Source organism: Electrophorus electricus, chromosome 26 (assembly GCF_013358815.1).
Source record: "Electrophorus electricus isolate fEleEle1 chromosome 26, fEleEle1.pri, whole genome shotgun sequence".
NCBI lineage: Eukaryota > Metazoa > Chordata > Actinopteri > Gymnotiformes > Gymnotidae > Electrophorus > Electrophorus electricus.
Genome location: NC_049560.1, coordinates 3,811,164 through 3,829,831, shown reverse-complemented (window position 1 = coordinate 3,829,831; position 18,668 = coordinate 3,811,164). Strand labels below are relative to the sequence as shown.

The window sequence follows — 18,668 nt, the reverse complement described above, 5'->3', positions numbered from 1 at the left end:
AGCTTACAATAACCTATGATTGATAATTTACCTGTCAACCGACTTTCAGTTAGAGTAGTTAGCTGTTACTGTAGTTTTAGCTAACAGCATGTAGGTTAGCTAAGCTACTTTTTTTCCAAAATAAATCAAGGTAACTAACAGTACTCCATAGATGATATAATAATAATAATAATAATGACGTTGTTATTGTTGTTTTATTGTACTTTATTCCGTTTACATACAATCATCCACCCACCTACATGGCTAATTATCCTAGTAATTGTCGTGTCTGTTGATGCAGGAAAGAAGAGACAGGAACCAGTGCGTTACCCTGTGGCCTTTTATTAATGCAGAGCTCTGGAGATGTCACTTCACAACGCAGTGCTAGTGAGATCTAAAGCATAACTTTGCAACAGACAGACTTATAGTTTTCTCGCCTTGCACCACTTCTGCTTTTGTGTTTTTCCGTCGCCTCTGACGGTCTCGTACACATGTCTTCTTGCGTAATCACACATATGCACGTCTAGGGCATTTCCTGTTATGTCTGGACATACAGTAATTATTTTTATTAATTCAAGCATTAGTCCTATTCCATTCTGCGCATTATTCTCTATTAGTGTAAGCTTAGCATTCATTTAATTTATGAAACCCCACATTAGCCATCATTATTTGTGTAAGGATTGCAGTTCTAGCTAGCTGCTACTACGCTCATTGCATTCAAGGCAGTGGGAATAAAACAACTGCACCCTTGATCCCTGAGAGCCCCCTACCTGCCAGATCTTCAAAACATAGCTAGTTTCCCACGAACGTCGGTCACAGGTTTTCCGTTAAAATGAAGTTTCCCGTTAAAATATTTTTGTTTGGGAGTCTGAGCGCCGCTTTAATTGCGTTTCAATGGTACGACCCATATTTTAGTGGAGGTAAGGTTTCACCTATTCTGTTAACGCTTATACTGCTTGATACGTTTATACGAGTTCAGCCGCTCATAACAGACGGCTTGTTACAGTTGTTCATAAGATTTAAAGATTTAACTTAATCGATGAATTTGCAAAACTGTAATAACACAATAATCGGTTTAAGTAGATGGTTTATGTGTTTGCAGTACTTGAACTGTTTTACACTTTTGAAGCTAACTGACCTTTCTAAAGCAAGGTTGTACGTTGTAATATTTTTACTCTCTCTGCGATCTTTCTTTGGTATATTAGTCTCAGAAGAAAGGAGAGATGCTCTTAAAGGATTGTCTTACCTTTGTACATGACTGTTGTGTCGTATGTGTACATATGGACCTTCCTGCTCTGTCTAGAGTCTCTGAAGGGAGTGAGAGTGTTAGTAACTGGTGCTAGCACTGGCATTGGGGAGCAGGTGGCATACCACTATGCCAGGTTGGGTGCTCAGATCGTTATCACAGCAAGAAGAGCGCATGCCTTAAACAAGGTTAGTCTGGCTTGACATTACTGGAAACTTTAACACACACACACACACACACACACACACACCTGTATACACTGTATACCTGTATGTTGTTAGTGCGTCTCTCCTGTTCTCTTTTAAGCCCTCATGAGACCTCCTTCTCTCATTTGCCTCTCAAACCAATACTGCCCCATCAAAGTTCACACCTCTGCTTTCAGCAACCTGTCTGAGCATAACCATATTAGATTCCCCCCCCCCCCCCCCATTTGATTGCAGGTTGCAAAGAAATGTCAGGATCTAGGAGCTCAGAAAATACTGTATATCCCAGCAGACATGGCAAGTCCTGCTGAGGCCAACCGGGTCGTAGAGGATGCAGAGGAACAGCTCGAAGGACTGGACTACATAGTGCTGAACCACATCGGACCCAGTCCGTACCGAATGTGGGACGGAGATGTGGATCACATGCGATGGCTAATGCAAGTATGGCAATGCAGTGACAGTGAATTAGAGCTTGGTCATGTGTAGACATTTCCTTTGTTTGTTGTAACCAAACTCATTTGGTGCAGAGAACAGTGTTTTCCAGCTGCACTTATGAAGCTGAACCTTTTCATGCCTTCCCCTGAACCTGACCATTAGTTCATTAAGGCAGCTAAAGCCAAAGCAGGCAAAAATCAAAACTGTTACAGTCACAGGAAACCTGGGAAACACTGAAGAACATCTTTCTGCATTTGTTTAAAATTCAGTCTGCGCACTGACATTTGTTAGCTTTCCTTTGTACTTGTATTGTGTGAAGGTGAATTTCCACAGTTATGTGCAAATGACTCAGAAGGCTTTACCGGCCCTTGAGAAAAGCATGGGATCGATAGTGGTTGTCTCCTCCTTGATCGGTGAGTGAACAACCCTCAGACCCCTAGCCGCCTAAAACGACCTGCGCTGTGAGTGGTTAATGTTCTCAAACTACTCTCCACAGGAAAATTGTGTTCACCCTATGCATTGCCATACATTGCTACCAAGTTTGCAGTGAATGGCTTCTTTGGGAGTCTACAGCATGAGTTGGCTATGAAGCAGAGTAACGTTTCTGTCAGCGTCTGCATCCTGGGTTTTATCGACACAGATTCTTCCATGGAGAAAACCAAGTAAGCCATCGTTCACTAGATGTTTGGCCCTGTCGGAACCATTGTTGTCTCCGTGGGTGGAAGGACATTTTCAACTATATTCTCACACTCAGAGAAGGCAAGGACCATCTCCTATCTCCTGCTTGGTTCATGGTTGTATGGAACAATCAAGTGTGTAGCCCTGTCCTTCTCTTTGAACCCATGGCGTGCTGCATACACACTGGAGGAGGCACTCGTCATGTCGGCCTTTAGCCTTTTAGACTTGCAAAGTGGCAGTATACAGGTGCGACTCCTGCTATGCTGGAGATCGGCTACAGCTCAACTGGGAAACCTGAAGCAAGTGTCTTTTTTAGAAAGGTGCTAACAGGATAGGGTCTGTGTCTGTCACTTGATGTAAAATTCAGCAGTCTGACAAGCAGGGCCAATTGTACATAGAGTAGTTTATGCAGCAATACAGACTGTAGTGCACATCCCCTCACACAGTGCCCTTTCCACTGAAAAGCAAGAGGCAAAGAGCAAGTGTCAGATATTTGTGTCTGCTTTATCTGAGTGAATAGCCTTTGCAATTTCTACAGTGTCGCCCAACACATGAAATAATCTTTTCTTAATATAATAATATATGAAATGCCTGGTTCATCAGAGTACCTGCCAAACACTCTCAGAAAAAAAATTTCTGATTAAAAGTATTTTTGTTATGGGGAAAAAAAAAAGATTTGTTAGAAGGCTGAATTGCATATTGCAGCCTCGTGTGATACCAGTATTACAAAAAAACAATTACAATAATGATTAACCTACAGTGTTTTATGTAGCTCTAAGATGGATTTATCTTGCTTGTTTGTGAACACAGAGGCTACATAGACATGAGGCCTTACCCTGCTCGGGAGGCTGCATGGCAGGTTGTGAAGGCTGGAGCTCTTCGTCAGAGCGAGGTCTTCTATCCCTGGTACACCTACTACTGCACTCTCATCAGAGACTGGTTTCCTTACTTCAGAGATCTGGTGATTCGGAATTCATACAACTACATTCCATAAGCGTTCAGTGACCTCTTATAGAGACTGAGGAACGCACGGCTGGTGAATAAGGGGGGATGATTATGGGATGCAATTGACATGAACTTTGTGGTACTCTGGCCCTGCATATCTTTTCAAACACTGTATTTCTGTTTTTTTGTTAGGGTCAGTTTACCGAATATATGATCAGAGCACAGCTAAATAGCTTTTAGGACCTTTAGACTCACTTTTGGATCTGTGATAATGAGATACGAATGAGATAATGAGATCCCTGCACAGGGATTCTGTAGTTCAAATGTCCAGGTGATATGTAAAGCTTAGATGTTAGATAAACCCTGAATCAGTGTTCAAAGGATTAATTCATTGTTTATATACTGTACCTTTAATTATTTTAAATGCTATTGTAATGTAGTTTTTCAAGTATAAACGCGATTGAACTACTGAACTTAAACACTACTGTACAGTTTGAGAACAACCTTAAAGCTTTTTACATGATTTTTACTTGTAAGAAGGGAATATGGGGCTATGATAAACTGGTTAATGAGTTATTATATGCAATTCATGTCACTGATTGACAGTTATCACCACGAATCAACTTTCCAAATGCTTGTCCCTTCACCTGTCTCTAGTTACACCTCAACAACTTACACAAAAAAATTAAAAGTCAAAAGAGGTGATGATTACAAGGTCTGTGGCATCTGTCTTATTGCAACTTTAGTGTTCAGTGTTTAGTGTTTAGTGTTCTTTTTAAAGTCTGTTCTTCATTAGGTAATGGCAAAACAAAAAAAAAAAGTTATTATCTGCGGTTACTGAATGAGAAAGTCATCTCAATGACCAAAGCATAAATCATCACACAGTTCTCTGTATCTCCTCAGAGATCAGATGATGCAGCACACAGGCACATAAGCTGAATGTTTAAGTTTAATGATCCATTTGGTCTTTTCTCCTGGGCTTTGCTCTGCTTCAGTGACGGGGCCTGGTCATTGCTTTCATTACCGATTGGTGACCTTTCCAACATGCAGCTTGTGATACTTATGTATTTTAGGATAAATGTTTCCCACAATTACTTTTGGTCAAACACCATATCAAATAGCCATATTAGCTGATGGGAGTGTTTTTTGGTTGTTGTTTTTTTTAAATGAAACTATTAGCCATATGTAACATACTCCTGCAGGACCCTGTACCCTCTGCCCTCAAGCACAATGTCCCAGTCCACAAGCTGGAAAAAGAACTTTGCGTGATTGTCAGACTGTTGTTATTTAATTCCAGCAAATAACACTGAATTGTGTGTTATGATTTATTACGGATGTGTTATACAGCCATAATTCGGGTGGTTTGTTTGTTTGTTTTTTGCTGTCCAGTTTTTCCCACGTACAATCAGTTCCATTACTTCCCGACACAGAGCGACAGCCTTGTTTCCATATCAGATAGCATGTCATTGCTACAACGACGTCAATAACATGCGCTCAGACTTTTAAACTGCAATAATTCAATTTGTCCACCAGGGGGCAGTGGCTTACTTATCTTTATAGTGACTACCATTTAACAAGCACGTTCCCACTGGTCAATGTTGATGTCCACATTTGGCGGTTCTTTACTGTTTATTATTAAAAAAATAATATTGTAGGAGTGTTCATTAAACATGAAAGTGAAATTATATCATTCAATTATAATTAATTACATAAATAATAATTGATAATTTGCAGAATTTGGTATATGTCCTGACAGGCGTGTTACTTAGCTGTTAGTAGTGCCTACAATTAGTACATTGTAAATAGATTATGTGCTGTGTGCATTCTACATGGAACAGTGTAAAGTACAGTAATAGGCATTGAACACCATTCCTGATTCGTTTTCAAGGTGTGTAAAGAGGCCCGGTGGTGATGGCAGAGTTTCAGGAACTGACAGAGAAAGTGTCCTGGGACTACAGGTAATCCGGAGGTAAAATATGTTACGACGTAATGCAAAATATATTTGGAAATAATAACAAAAAGAAGAATGAGGAAGCACTCAAGTCTCCATAAATGGTAACAGCGAGCTGTACTCCGCCTGAGGACACATAAGCGCAGTCTTTTCCTCTAACACTTTCACACAAACACTTTCTCTTACTTTCTCCACCCCCCACACACATACACACACACACACACACACACATTGGGGCCTCGTGAGGTAAGAGCACAGGCTTCGCTGTTTCGGGTAGCAGCCAGTAACACCTGCAACAGATTACTGTTTCTAATGCTGGGCAATAAATCCCCTCCCACGTCCCCGCATCGCCAGGACTCTAGCAGCGCAGCACACATGCACAACTTTCTGTCTCTGTCTTTCTGTTTCAGGGCTGATCAGTATGAGGTGTTTTGCTTTCACAGTTACCCTGCTACCTTTGACAATTTCTATCTAGCCCTAGTTACTGTAATGGTGCAGTTATTATATATCCGCCATTCAGGCTGACCCGGGGGATGTAGGTTTTCGGCTACAAACACGAATATTGGCAAAACACTTCTGGCCTTGAACGTCGATGAAGGAAAGAGACGAGGAGAGAGAGCAGAGGAGGAAAACTGCTAGCAGGACAATGCCGCGGCTCATACATCACTGTCTTCGCTGTAAGCGGCTGTCGACATGGGCTCGGTCGTAGCGCCTCTTTCCCGTGTGACCGAGCGGCGACGGTCAGCCGGAGATCTTAGTCAGCGTTCTGAGGTGTGCCACTTAACTTCAAAAGATTGCGAGGAATATGCCCATATGTGTGCATGAACGCGTGATACCGTAGTTTCTGGGAGACTCTTGTGCAGAATAGCGAGGCAACATTCTGAACTCTGACCAGTCTGTTCCTGTTTCTTCAGAACCACTTGTCAAGCAATGCAAATGAGTCATTAAAAATATTTGTTTATGATGTTTATGAATCAGCCATCTTTAAAGTTCGGCCCACATTTGAACCTAAACCAATCCCGAATGGCTGTGCTGTTCACAGGATGACAGAAACACTGACCGAGAGGGTGAGGAGAGGGAGATGGTGTGAGGTAGGAGGCAAATCACCTTCAACTCATTCTCTTCTCTTCCTCTCTCTCTCTCTCTCTCTCTCTCTCTCTCTCTCTCTCTCTCTCTCTCTCTCTCTCTCTCTTCCCCCCCCCCCCCCCCCTCTCTCTCCCCTCTGTGCTGTCAGAGTGGCCTCTGTTATTGTTTATGCATTCGGTGAACGGGAAGACGAGGCCAAAGGTTCTCTGAAATGGGCCAAAGCCATGCCAGCCCACCTTCCTCTCTCCTTCCTCTCTCCTTCCTCTCTCCTTCCCTCCTTCCCTCTCTCCCTCCATTTCTTTCTCCCTGTCTGTCTAAGCAAGCCTCCTCGCCAGTGGCCAAACTCACACCGAAGGTACGAGTGACCCTGCCCTTCTGTTTCTTTGTTGGTATGATTGACAGCTAAGCTCAGCTCAACTTTTGTTATCGAACTACTACTTAGTTCAGGCTTGTGGAGGCAGATAAAATTCCATCAGGGATAGAGGGCAGTTGTGCTCTGGCTCCAAATGGCTTCGCTTTTATGTTATTTTTATTTGATTTTAGTTTAGTTTTAGTTTAGTTTATTGTAACTAGTTAGACTGATTAATCCTTGGTGATGCACTGATCTGTTGATGAAATAACAAGGCGTCCAGAGCCGTGGACGCAAGTGTGTATGAAAGTGTTCTGGATGTCTTTGCCACACGCTGGTTTAACGAGGCTCCACGTGCTGCCCCGTATGGTGGAGCTTAGAGAGCTTCAGCCCCTCCTCTCTGCCTCACACTTTTCCGGGGAGGATCCGAGCACGGGTGGTGCAGGAGGTGGGGGTGGGATGAGTTCTTCTCTCAACCTTTCCTTCCTCCTCCATAAAAGATCGAAAGACCCATTAACAAAGGATAAGAAGTGAACCGTAAATACCCTCAGCGAGGCCCAACAAGAACAAGAGCTCTCTCTCTCTCTTTCTCTCTCTCTCTCCAGCGCACACACTCACACACACACACACACACACACACGTGCGCGCGCACACTTTCACTCTGCCACTCTGCTCTCCACCTCTCACAGTGAGAAGACTCCAAGCTTACAAAGTGCCAATTAACACTGAACATTCTCTTCTCACACCCCCCTCCTCGAGCTGCTGACAGCAGTGGTGTTCGGGTTAATACCAAAAGACGGCAGAGAAATGCTAAAACTCCTCCTTGCGCCGCATTCTCCCCGAGCGTCGCTCCCCGGTGTCTTCCCCTCCCTTCCACAGACCTTTTATTTTGTTTCCAGTGGGGTGGTTTTACAGTTCAGTGCACCTTCAAAGAGTGATATAAAGTGACTTTCCAAAGAATTTTCATTTGGAGAGAAGAAGAGCCTTGAATTCTTCACGGTGGTGGTGGTGGGGTGGGGTGGTGGTGGGGTGGGGTGGGTGGGGTGCGGCAGCAGCACGTGAGGTGAGCAGGAGACACAAACATAGCTGCTCGAAGCTTCGCCACCATTTTGATTTCATGTTTAGGTTTGCATGCAGCTCCGTAGCCCTCTGTGTTATGCACCTGACAGTAATGTTGCTTGCAGATCAGGGCCACGTGTTTCAGATAAAATGCTGACCTGCTGGAAAACCCGTTTGGACTCGGGCGTGTTTACGCCGGCTGAGCCGCCTGGACTCCTTCTAGCTTTACGCTGCGATGCTGCTCCGCTTCTCCTCTCGTTCCACCATCTGCGAGTGATACGCGTCCAAACCTTTGGGTGAAAACGCACACAAAGCCCCGTGGGTTGCGGTGCGCTCGCACCGCCCCCGGCCATTAATCAGAGGCGCGGAAGTGACACGGGTGTGTTTCCTCCCCTCTGTGTGCTCCCATAAATCAGTCTGCTGAATAAAGGAGGGAAAACAGAGGCAGCTCGTAGCGGAGTTAAACCCTCGGAGAGGCACACGCCTCCGTGCCCCGCCTCACCCAGAATCACGCCGAGTCACGCCGTCCAGCGCAGGGTGAGAAAGTTCACAGCACCAAAGCCACCGAGGTCCGATGGCACGTTATTACCGTTGCCCTGTCAGTAGGCCCGCAGAGTCAATTAGGTGGCTGATTGCAAAAGTGGATTTAAATGGCTGGAAAAGCACATCTAATCATTAAACTGAAGTGTGACGCAGACTAAATCAGGCCATGCAAGCTTTGTCTTAGATGTGAGATGAGTTCAAAGGGAGAGATGAGAGAGAAGTGCAGTACATCTGTGCAAAGTAACGTGTGCAGGGTGGAGCAGAGAAGTCCGATGAGATGATTTTCTGGTTGGAATTGGAAAGGGGTTTGTTTCCATCATGAGAACGAAAGAAAAGAAAAAGATATGGGGAGAGAAATAGAGAGAGAGAGAGAGAGACACGTCTGAGCGACTCCAAGTCTACGCAGTAATTAAACAAATTTTGATGAGGCAGAGATACAGGGGCAAAATGCAGATCAGCCAGAGGACAAAAAAGGAGAGTAGGGGAATAGGGGGTGTGGTCTAGGGTGTAGGGGAGTAGGGGGCGTGGTCTAGGGTGTAGGGGAGTAGGGGGCGTGGTCTCGGGTGCAGGGGAGTAGACAGAGTGGTCTAGGGTGTAGGGGAGTAGGGGGCGTGGTGTAGGGGAGTAGGGGGCGTGGTCTAGGGTGTAGGGGAGTAGGGGGCGTGGTCTAGGGCGCAGGGGAGTAGACAGAGTGGTCTAGGGTGTAGGGGAGTAGGGGGCGTGGTGTAGGGGAGTAGGGGGCGTGGTCTAGGGTGTAGGGGAGTAGGGGGCGTGGTCTCGGGTGCAGGGGAGTAGACAGAGTGGTCTAGGGTGTAGGGGAGTAGGGGGCGTGGTCTAGGGTGTAGGGGAGTAGGGGGCGTGGTCTAGGGTGCAGGGGAGTAGACAGAGTGGTCTAAGCTGTAGGGGAGTAGAGGGTGTGGTCTAGGGTGTAGGGGAATACGGGGTGTGGTCTAGGGTGCAGGGGAGAAGAGGGCATGGTCTAAGGTGCAGGGGAGTAGAGGGTGTGGTCTAGGGTGCAGGGGAGTAGAGGGTGTGGTCTAGGGTGCAGGGGAGTAGAGGGTGTGGTCTAAGCTGTAGGGGAGTAGAGGGTGTGGTCTAGGGTGTAGGGGAATACGGGGTGTGGTCTAGGGTGTAGGGGAGTAGAGGGTGTGGTCTAGGGTGTAGGGGAGTAGAGGGTGTGGTCTAGGGTGTAGGGGAGTAGAGGGCGTGGTCTAGGGTGTAGGGGAGTTATAGGGTGTGGTCTAGGGTGTAGGGGAGTTATAGGGTGTGGTCTAGGGTGTAGGGGAGTTATAGGGTGTGGTCTAGGGTGTAGGGGAGTAGAGGGTGTGGTCTAGGGTGTAGGGGAGTAGAGGGCGTGGTCTAGGGTGTAGGGGAGTAGAGGGCGTGGTCTAGGGTGTAGGGGAGTAGAGGGCGTGGTCTAGGGTGTAGGGGAGTTATAGGGTGTGGTCTAGGGTGTAGGGGAGTTATAGGGTGTGGTCTAGGGTGTAGGGGAGTTATAGGGTGTGGTCTAGGGTGTAGGGGAGTAGAGGGTGTGGTCTAGGGTGTAGGGGAGTAGAGGGTGTGGTCTAGGGTGTAGGGGAGTAGAGGGTGTGGTCTAGGGTGTAGGGGAGTAGAGGGCGTGGTCTAGGGTGTAGGGGAGTTATAGGGTGTGGTCTAGGGTGTAGGGGAGTTATAGGGTGTGGTCTAGGGTGTAGGGGAGTAGAGGGCGTGGTCTAGGGTGTAGGGGAGTAGAGGGCGTGGTCTAGGGTGTAGGGGAGTAGAGGGCGTGGTCTAGGGTGTAGGGGAGTTATAGGGTGTGGTCTAGGGTGTAGGGGAGTAGAGGGCGTGGTCTAGGGTGTAGGGGAGTTATAGGGTGTGGTCTAGGGTGTAGGGGAGTTATAGGGTGTGGTCTAGGGTGTAGGGGAGTAGAGGGTGTGGTCTAGGGTGTAGGGGAGTAGAGGGCGTGGTCTAGGGTGTAGGGGAGTAGAGGGCGTGGTCTAGGGTGTAGGGGAGTAGAGGGCGTGGTCTAGGGTGTAGGGGAGTTATAGGGTGTGGTCTAGGGTGTAGGGGAGTTATAGGGTGTGGTCTAGGGTGTAGGGGAGTAGAGGGTGTGGTCTAGGGTGTAGGGGAGTAGAGGGCGTGGTCTAGGGTGTAGGGGAGTAGAGGGCGTGGTCTAGGGTGTAGGGGAAGTTATAGGGTGTGGTCTAGGGTGTAGGGGAGTAGAGGGCGTGGTCTAGGGTGTAGGGGAGTTATAGGGTGTGGTCTAGGGTGTAGGGGAGTTATAGGGTGTGGTCTAGGGTGTAGGGGAGTAGAGGGTGTGGTCTAGGGTGTAGGGGAGTAGAGGGCGTGGTCTAGGGTGTAGGGGAGTAGAGGGCGTGGTCTAGGGTGTAGGGGAGTTATAGGGTGTGGTCTAGGGTGTAGGGGAGTAGAGGGCGTGGTCTAGGGTGTAGGGGAGTTATAGGGTGTGGTCTAGGGTGTAGGGGAGTTATAGGGTGTGGTCTAGGGTGTAGGGGAGTTATAGGGTGTGGTCTAGGGTGTAGGGGAGTTATAGGGTGTGGTCTAGGGTGTAGGGGAGTTATAGGGTGTGGTCTAGGGTGTAGACTATACACTCATTCACCTCTTGTCACTACCAACCAGTAGTCGCCTCACTGAACAATAATAACACTGTCATATTCCTTCAGCTCCCTCTTAGTTAAAAGCATCAGGTTAATTAATTAGAAACGACCTGTAGGTATCCAAAGATTATAGTCTGTATGTGGTGCCTGTGTGTGTTTGTGTGTGTGTGTGTGTGTGTGTGTGTGTTTCAGCCACCTTCAGACTCCTCGTCAGTGTGTGGCCACGGGGCCGCTGTCGAGGGGCCACTTTTGAGCAGTTGACCACTTTTCAACCCAGCAGCAACGCTGACACTTGTTCAAAACCCCAGCAACACTGCGACACACGATGTTCACACACCAGCATGACACCCACAAACACACGAGCATTGGCGCTGTAGTGGCAATCATGTCCGCCGCGGTCGAACGCAGACGTGGCGGTGAGCGGGTTAGGGAGCGCCTGGCTGCGCTCCTGCCTGCCGTGATCGTAGGCCTAGTACGTGCGTCAGAAACTCGCCATCCCTCTTACGGTGGCCTTGCAAACGCAGGTGCAGCCTAGCTGCTTATAACAACGTGTGTAGTGAGCCATCACCCCGATTTACTGCGTCCGGCTCTTGGGGGTAAAAACTGCCTTCCATGTCGCTCAGGATGGCGCAGCATTTCACTCAGGCCGTGGAAAAAGCATCAGAGGCCGTGGTTACATCTGAGAGTCGCCATCTGAGAGCCGCCATCTGGGAGCGATTGCTCTGACAGGGGAGTTTGGAAGCCGGCGGAGCGGACAGCAGGAGGGGGCCACTGCATGGGATTCGCCGCTCCGGTATCTTTTTCGCGTCTTGCTTTTGTGTTCGCGTAAGTATGCATCATGCGTCCTCTCTAAGCCACACACACAGCTTCTTCCCATGCTCTGTTTCGCGAGCTTTCAGAAATGTTTCGCTAAGTGTCTTACTCTGGCCTGGGTATTGCCATGGGAAGATGGAGCCACATTTCTGTTGAGTTCTACAAGACAGACACTCGGTGTCATGCTCTCCGATCCACGTCTGTGGCTTATGTAGCTAGAACAGTGTGAAAAACACATTGCTGTTATCATTTGGGATAAAGAAATTAATCTTTTCACACGTGGGGGCTCCTTTCAATCGTCTTAATAATGAGGAAATACAGAATAATACAGTGTTGACTTAATAATGCATAAATACAATTTGTACACACTTTTAGAGGTAAGCAGTCACATAATACTGAAAAATAGATGGAAAATGTTAAAAATAAGATTGCCTGATGGAACAGGTGATTCTGAATATTTTTTTTAGCACCAAACATGACCGCCGCGTGACGTACAGCACTAAGGATTCGTTGAGATGTCATGGCTGCCGCAGAGAAAGATGGCCCGGGTCCCCCAAGTAGCACCAACATAAGCGGGTTAAAGTCTCCACCCATGGATCCACGGAGCCTAGCCAGCCAGCACTGCAGCCGCAGTATGGCCGCTGACGCCTTGGCACGCCACAGTTCTTGTAGTTGGACGCGATCGCTACCCATGCTGTCTGTGTGCCCCCCCGCCCACTCTCGGGCCTTCGCGGCTCGCCGTGACCTGTCCTGCACCTCTCGGAGCTCACAGCAGACGCCGGGTGTGAGGAAGGGGTCAGCAGTTCGGCCCCAAAGCCTCAGCACAGTGAGGAGCGGCAAGACTGATCCGCTGCTGCCTCGCAGAGTGGGTTCACATACAGTGCAGGGCTAGCAGCAGCCCAGTGGGGGAGGGGGCAGAGAGAGAGAGAGAGAGAGAGAGAGAGAGAGAGAGAGAGAGAGAGAGAGAGAGAGAAAAACATGCTTTGCTGATTAGGCACTGCTAATTGCCGGGGATTTGTTTGCGATTCTTTTTCTTCTATCTTTTCTTCGGTGGTCCCACCTGCGGTATATAAATGCCCAAAGAACCAGGGGAGACAATGTTTTTGGGTGTCGTTAACACGTTTACAGTGTCTGGCAGATGCTCTTGTTCAGAACCATTTACAGCAGTGTTTTGCTGTCTATATGAAAAGCATCTCTCCGTGCCGCTGGTCCATTAGGCTGGAGTGTGAAGACACCGAGCTAAAGTCATGCGGTCCCGTTCCTCCACGTTTGGGTGATGTTTTGCTGTGTTGTTCAGTTTCTCAGTTTAATTGCTCCCATATGATGACCCTTCCACCCATTCTCACAAGAAGAGCCTCAGTCAATTTCCAAACCTTTATTATACTATAATCATCTGACTATCACAGGAACCAAGTGTCTTAACCAAGCGTAAAATCTAGAAACTGCAATTTATGTATGACACTATAATCTTGAAGATATGAGCAAAATATGCTGAAAGAGTGTGTGTGTGTGTGTGTGTGTGTGTGTGTGTGCACGCGCGCTGAATGCTGAAATCCAGACCTAACAGCTCAGCAACTGTGAAAATATGAGCGGGAGAAGTGCAGCAGTGGAGCAGATGTGAGCCTGGAGTGTGGCCAAGCTGGGCCTCTGTAGCACACGGCCTTTATCTCAGGAGAACACGCGTGGAGCTAAAGAGACAACAAGGATGGCCGAGAGAGAAACGCCTTTGTCCACTTTCACACTGTCCTCTGTCGTCTGTGCGCAGCTTGAAGCCGTGGCTGATGCTCAAGCCACACGTCTGCTCTGTAATATTTCAGCTCTGTATTATTCCTCTAAAACCTGTATTATTCATAGATGAGACATTGGTTAGTATTTCCTTAGCCTCTATCCGAGTTTCCATTTATTTTTGGATGGATGGATGGATGGATGGATGGATGGATGGATGGATGGATGGATGGACGGATGGATGGATGGATGGACGGATGGATGATGTTGGTACTGCACTGCTGCCATCATCCAAGATTGGAGGTTAACTCTTCAGGTTCTTGGATGGACGTTGGCTGAAGTGGGCAGTGCAGATGGTCTACAGGCTGATTCCACGTCGTCTCCTCACACTGGGCTCAACCAGGAGGCAGAATCTCACTGCTGGGACTCTCCAGGGGCAAGTGGAAGTGTGTATCTGACTCCCCCACCCCCACCTCACTGGCTGCTTCACACAAAGTCTGTCTGTGTGTGCACCACTGCCTTGATTTTCCATCAACACTAGACTGTGGAACAGGTCACTGGCCATCCGACTGCACCGTCAGCTGTGTTTTCCAAAGTGTGTGTTTAAGTGCGTGTGTGTGCACATTTGCGTGTGTGTGCACGTGTGTGAGTGCTCAAAGCAGTGCTCTATGTCGCCTGGAAACCTGCTGTTTACAGTCTGATTGTTTAAGTTTGAAGACTGATGAAAACTTAGTCATATGGACATGTGCATAGCCATAAACTATCATGTAATTCAAATTGTGCCAGTAATTCAGCTTGTGCTTTCCAGTCCATTTGCTGAATGCTACAGACACAGGGCTTCTAAAAACCTTTGGTGAAAGAAACTCAGTTAGGATAGTATTGAACTTTTGCGTTTGGCAGTCAATCTATGTTTAACTTTTATATTGCTAAGAATAATATTGAAAAAAAGGAGTAACCGAATGGTCTGATCCCACTGGTGCGCATGCATATAACGTACATTCCACAATCAGGTGGACCTTACTCTACCTTACTCTATTCTAATGTTACCTACAACTGCCCCCTATACATAAATAGACCTGCACTCAAGTGGATAGTATTGGTAACCTTTATTTGTTAATTGCTTTCTGTCTTTGGATGTTGTGGAAAACGACCCCCTCACTGCGGCATGGTCTCCAGCCCGAAGGGTTTCTCGCTGGAGCGCCGGGTGGAAGCACGGGAGGCCTCAGCCATGTGCTCTTTGTTCCCACTACAGGCACTGCAGGCTTTTCCTGGCCAAAGTCTTTTCCTTTACAGCAGAACGTCTGGAGGACAAGAGCCTCCACGCTGCATCTGCGCTCTTCAAATGGACCAGATGTGCCTTTGGCTCCGTGGCCAAGTCTTTTAGCGGCTGCAGAACAAGCCTGCTGCCTCCCCTGGGGAAGCGCACATAATAGCAGAACTGTTTTCAGGCAACAGGTAACCCCCCCCCCACACACACACACACACACACACACTACCCTAGGCACTGCTCCGAAGGGAAAGGCAAGCTGCGTTAGCTGAGCTGAACGAAGCAGATTTACAGTATAGACAAATGAGGGGACTCATCGGCTGGCTACGGAAAGCTTTCTGCACTGGCTCACTGCTCCATTTCAAACAGCAGCAATGCCAAGAGTTGCCCCCCCCAACCCGCCCGGCACAGCTTCGACTAGTGTAAGGCACAGTTTTAAATACGTCTTTAGAACACAAACAGAACTCCCAGGGAAAAGGAGCTGGGATACATTTCTATTTTAATTCGTCCAGCTGTGATAGCAAGGACCGAAATGGTTGACTCCCAGCTTCTCAGAGATCAAGGGGGGAGTCTTAAGCTAGTCAAGCAGAACTGCAAGCACTGCTGGTGTTTTCCAAGAAGACCTCTCATGCCGGCCTAAAGCGCTCCAGCCTTTCCTCTGTCCATGTTCCTGTCCTGGATGTATTGTTACAGTTTGGGAATTAAGTAGTTTTTAAGGAACCCCCCCCCCCCCCCCCCCCCAACAATATTTATCTCAACAATATGCAGACATCATTCATTCATTCATTCATTTGATGTTTTTGAAAGAGACTCGGCCCCGGCGTGAGATGAACTGCTGTAGCTAACTCAGCCACGGCTGCAGGGACCAGGAGCTCCACAGAGGCAGACTGGCCAAGGACTAGTGCTGAGTTTACTGACTACAAGCAAAGGTAAACCTGTCTGCTGCACATTTGTTAAGCTGTTGGAAGGTCTCTGTTGTTTCTGCAGCATTTTACCTCCTGCCCCCTCAAGTATTTCCTGATGCGGTCTTAACGCTTTAACACGTCCATGCGTTTCTTTGTTACCCAAGCCAAATCATTCTTGTCGCCTAAGGCAGGCAGGCCGGGCTGGAAGAAGCCCCAAGACAAGCAGAAGGACAAGTACAAAGGATGTGAGATGAAGCTCCGGTCCGTGTTGACAGACTCATCTTTCAACTGCCCATGTGTGTGTGTGTGCAGCACGTACCATTTCAAAGGCAAGCTAGAACCCACTGAAAGACAGAATACGCCATTATGACACCAAACGGCTCTGCTCTTCTGTTACCAGTGAGTTTCAGGTGTCGGAATATCTGGTGGTCATCTCTAAATTACAGTTAGCTGACACAAGATACGTGTGTGTGCTAAATATAGTGACCTTAGGAATGTTTATAGGGGAAAAAAATCTAACTTGAGCAAAGATCTATAAAATTTGTAGATAAATTCAAACAATAAATAATTTGATCACTGCTTTTTTGGTTTCTTGGGCATGGGGGAGGGGTTTCTGTGCTTCCCTACCTGTGTTGACCAATCAGGAATTGGCATCCTGAAGAGTTTTCTTTCGTGCGTGAGAGGCCTGTTTATTCACTTTGTTTTTCTTCTTGTTTTGGTTTCCTTCTGCCCAACTGCAGGTCTTTAGTGTGAGTCTTGCTTTGACAGGTGAAGATCAACCAGAACCATCACTGCTGGCCACCGTGCATGACTGAAAAGCAGAGGTCACACCAGGGTCACTGACAGCTCAGTCATTCTATACCCATTCAATAATATGCCCATCCCCCTTGAGGGCATAGGTCACACACAACATACCTTACCATCCGGAAAGTTTTCCAAACAGGGTCTGAGATCACCAAATCGAATTCAGATTCACCACAAGGGAAAATGATAACAATAATATAAGACTCCGGAAAGGAAAACTTAACATGTCAAACAGAGCCACTGTTATCTCTCGTCTCCTCTGCTCTCCTCTCCTCTCCTCCTCTCCTCCTCTCCCTTTTCTCAATTTTTTTGGGATTTGCCAATGTTAGAAGAATTCAATCCCGTTGCTTACTAATGAACTCAACTGAATGCGAGTCATAGCTGAAACCACTTGGGCACTTTAATTAGCAATTTTCCTAATGCCAATTGTGCCTGTCACTGCTAAAAAACATTCTGTGGGAACAGTAAAGTATACTTAACGAGGCTGTGCTAAACACGGAGCTGTTAACTGCTATTAACACGTAATGTTTAGCACATGGGTGAAAATACATTGTTCAGCTCAACTACCTCATCCTACGTCCTCCCTATTGACCTGTGTGACTGGAACCCATTCAATGAACAATTATGACCAAATGCTCAATGCTTTCTATAGTAAAACCCCTACACTGAATATTATTATTTTATATTACTACTCTTTACAGCATCTCTCTGCACTGCAGTGCAAGTGCTGGTGCAATCAAGCCACTGATTCAGTCTTTCATGTTGATTTCAGTCTTTCATGTTGAAGCAGCAATGTTGGAGCAGGGAGAAGTTACTATATACAGAGACACAGTTCTCTCCAAAAAAAGACTGTTTATTATCAATCCTATAAGAGGAGCCAGACACAGATAATCGCTTGCAGAGATATATATATATATATATATATATATATATATATATATATATATATATATATATATTGATAGAGAGAGAGAGAGTGAGTCAGGACCAAGAGATCCCCTATTCAGTTTGTTGCAGCGGTCCCATTCACTGGGCTGTGGTGACGCACCCCACTCGTAGCTTCTCCCGCAAACACAGCAGCATTCGCTGCCACAAGCACCAGCGCGCGGTGCATCTCCACCCCTGGCCCTGACCCTCCCTGTTCCACCACCCCTAAGAAGGCATCCGCGTCTGCAGGGTGCCCCGAGCTGTTATCAGTGCACCCTTTGATACTGGGGGAGTCATCACTTACAGGCCTCGGGCGACTCGGAGAATTGCACCTGTTGGAAGGGTCGAGTCTCGATCGATGGCTGTCCCTGACAAAGGTCACATTTGCTTGATTATATTTTGGTAGAGAACTGAGCCTTTTGACATGAGTTCATGGGGCATTTGGGAGTGGTTATGGTGACCCAGCACGTCAGAGTTGACAATCTTTAACAAAAATGTTAACTGTGCTAAGGTTGAAGTAAAAAGTGAAGCCAACATTTAGAAAGTGTAGGAACACCCATACAAGGCTAATGCTGTAATCTTACAATCTTACATGCTTACAATTTTTCAGTGTTATAACCGAGTGCTATTAAATTAACTGAATTAAATTTGGTCGTCAGTCAAAATATTCTTATTTCAGTCCTCTGTTCTTTGCAAAGAAAGGCCTCGTTTAATATATTTTACCCGTAAGCAATGGAAAATGTGTTCAGGCCATTTTGAATGTCATTTGTTCTTCACACTGATCTCAGACCAGTGTTCATGGACATCTGACAGTATTCACGTCTAAATGCTCAGCAGATCACACGGGGAGGAAATGGTGCTCTGGGCCGTCCGTTGCCTCTGGAAATGGTTGAAAGTAGGCTAACACGTTTGCACAGAGACTACTTCCTGTGCTTTCTCCTGACTCTTACCTTAATGGATTACATGTGTGGCAGTGATGTATAGCGCAGAACGAAAAAGCATCAGCGACTGCACTGTGACTACAAAAGAAGGAATGTCCACTGTTGAGAAGTCAAGAAGACACTGAGTGGTTCATCAAATTCTAGGGGAAAGGTAAGAAGATGCAGAATGATTGCTCTACCAGTCACAAACGGTCGCGGAGCGAGTGATGATGACATAG

At 47.0% G+C, this 18,668-nt stretch overlaps 1 protein-coding gene and 1 long non-coding RNA gene across 2 annotated transcripts; both read left to right on the top strand.

Annotated features, from left to right (window-relative positions):
* The first annotated feature begins 556 nt into the window (after positions 1-556).
* On the top strand, positions 557-4,191 carry hsd11b1la (hydroxysteroid (11-beta) dehydrogenase 1-like a). The gene is made up of 6 exons (XM_027008128.2): positions 557-899; positions 1,283-1,413; positions 1,666-1,869; positions 2,183-2,276; positions 2,360-2,525; positions 3,352-4,191. The coding sequence occupies exons 1-6, from the start codon at positions 812-814 to the stop codon at positions 3,533-3,535; spliced, it is 867 nt and encodes a 288-aa protein (XP_026863929.1). The 5' UTR covers positions 557-811; the 3' UTR covers positions 3,536-4,191.
* Positions 4,192-13,505: 9,314 nt separating this feature from the next.
* Positions 13,506-16,338, top strand: LOC113576218. The gene is made up of 3 exons (XR_003410487.2): positions 13,506-15,061; positions 15,681-15,802; positions 15,966-16,338. It is a non-coding gene; the product is annotated as an uncharacterized LOC113576218 (long non-coding RNA).
* Positions 16,339-18,668: the final 2,330 nt, after the last annotated feature.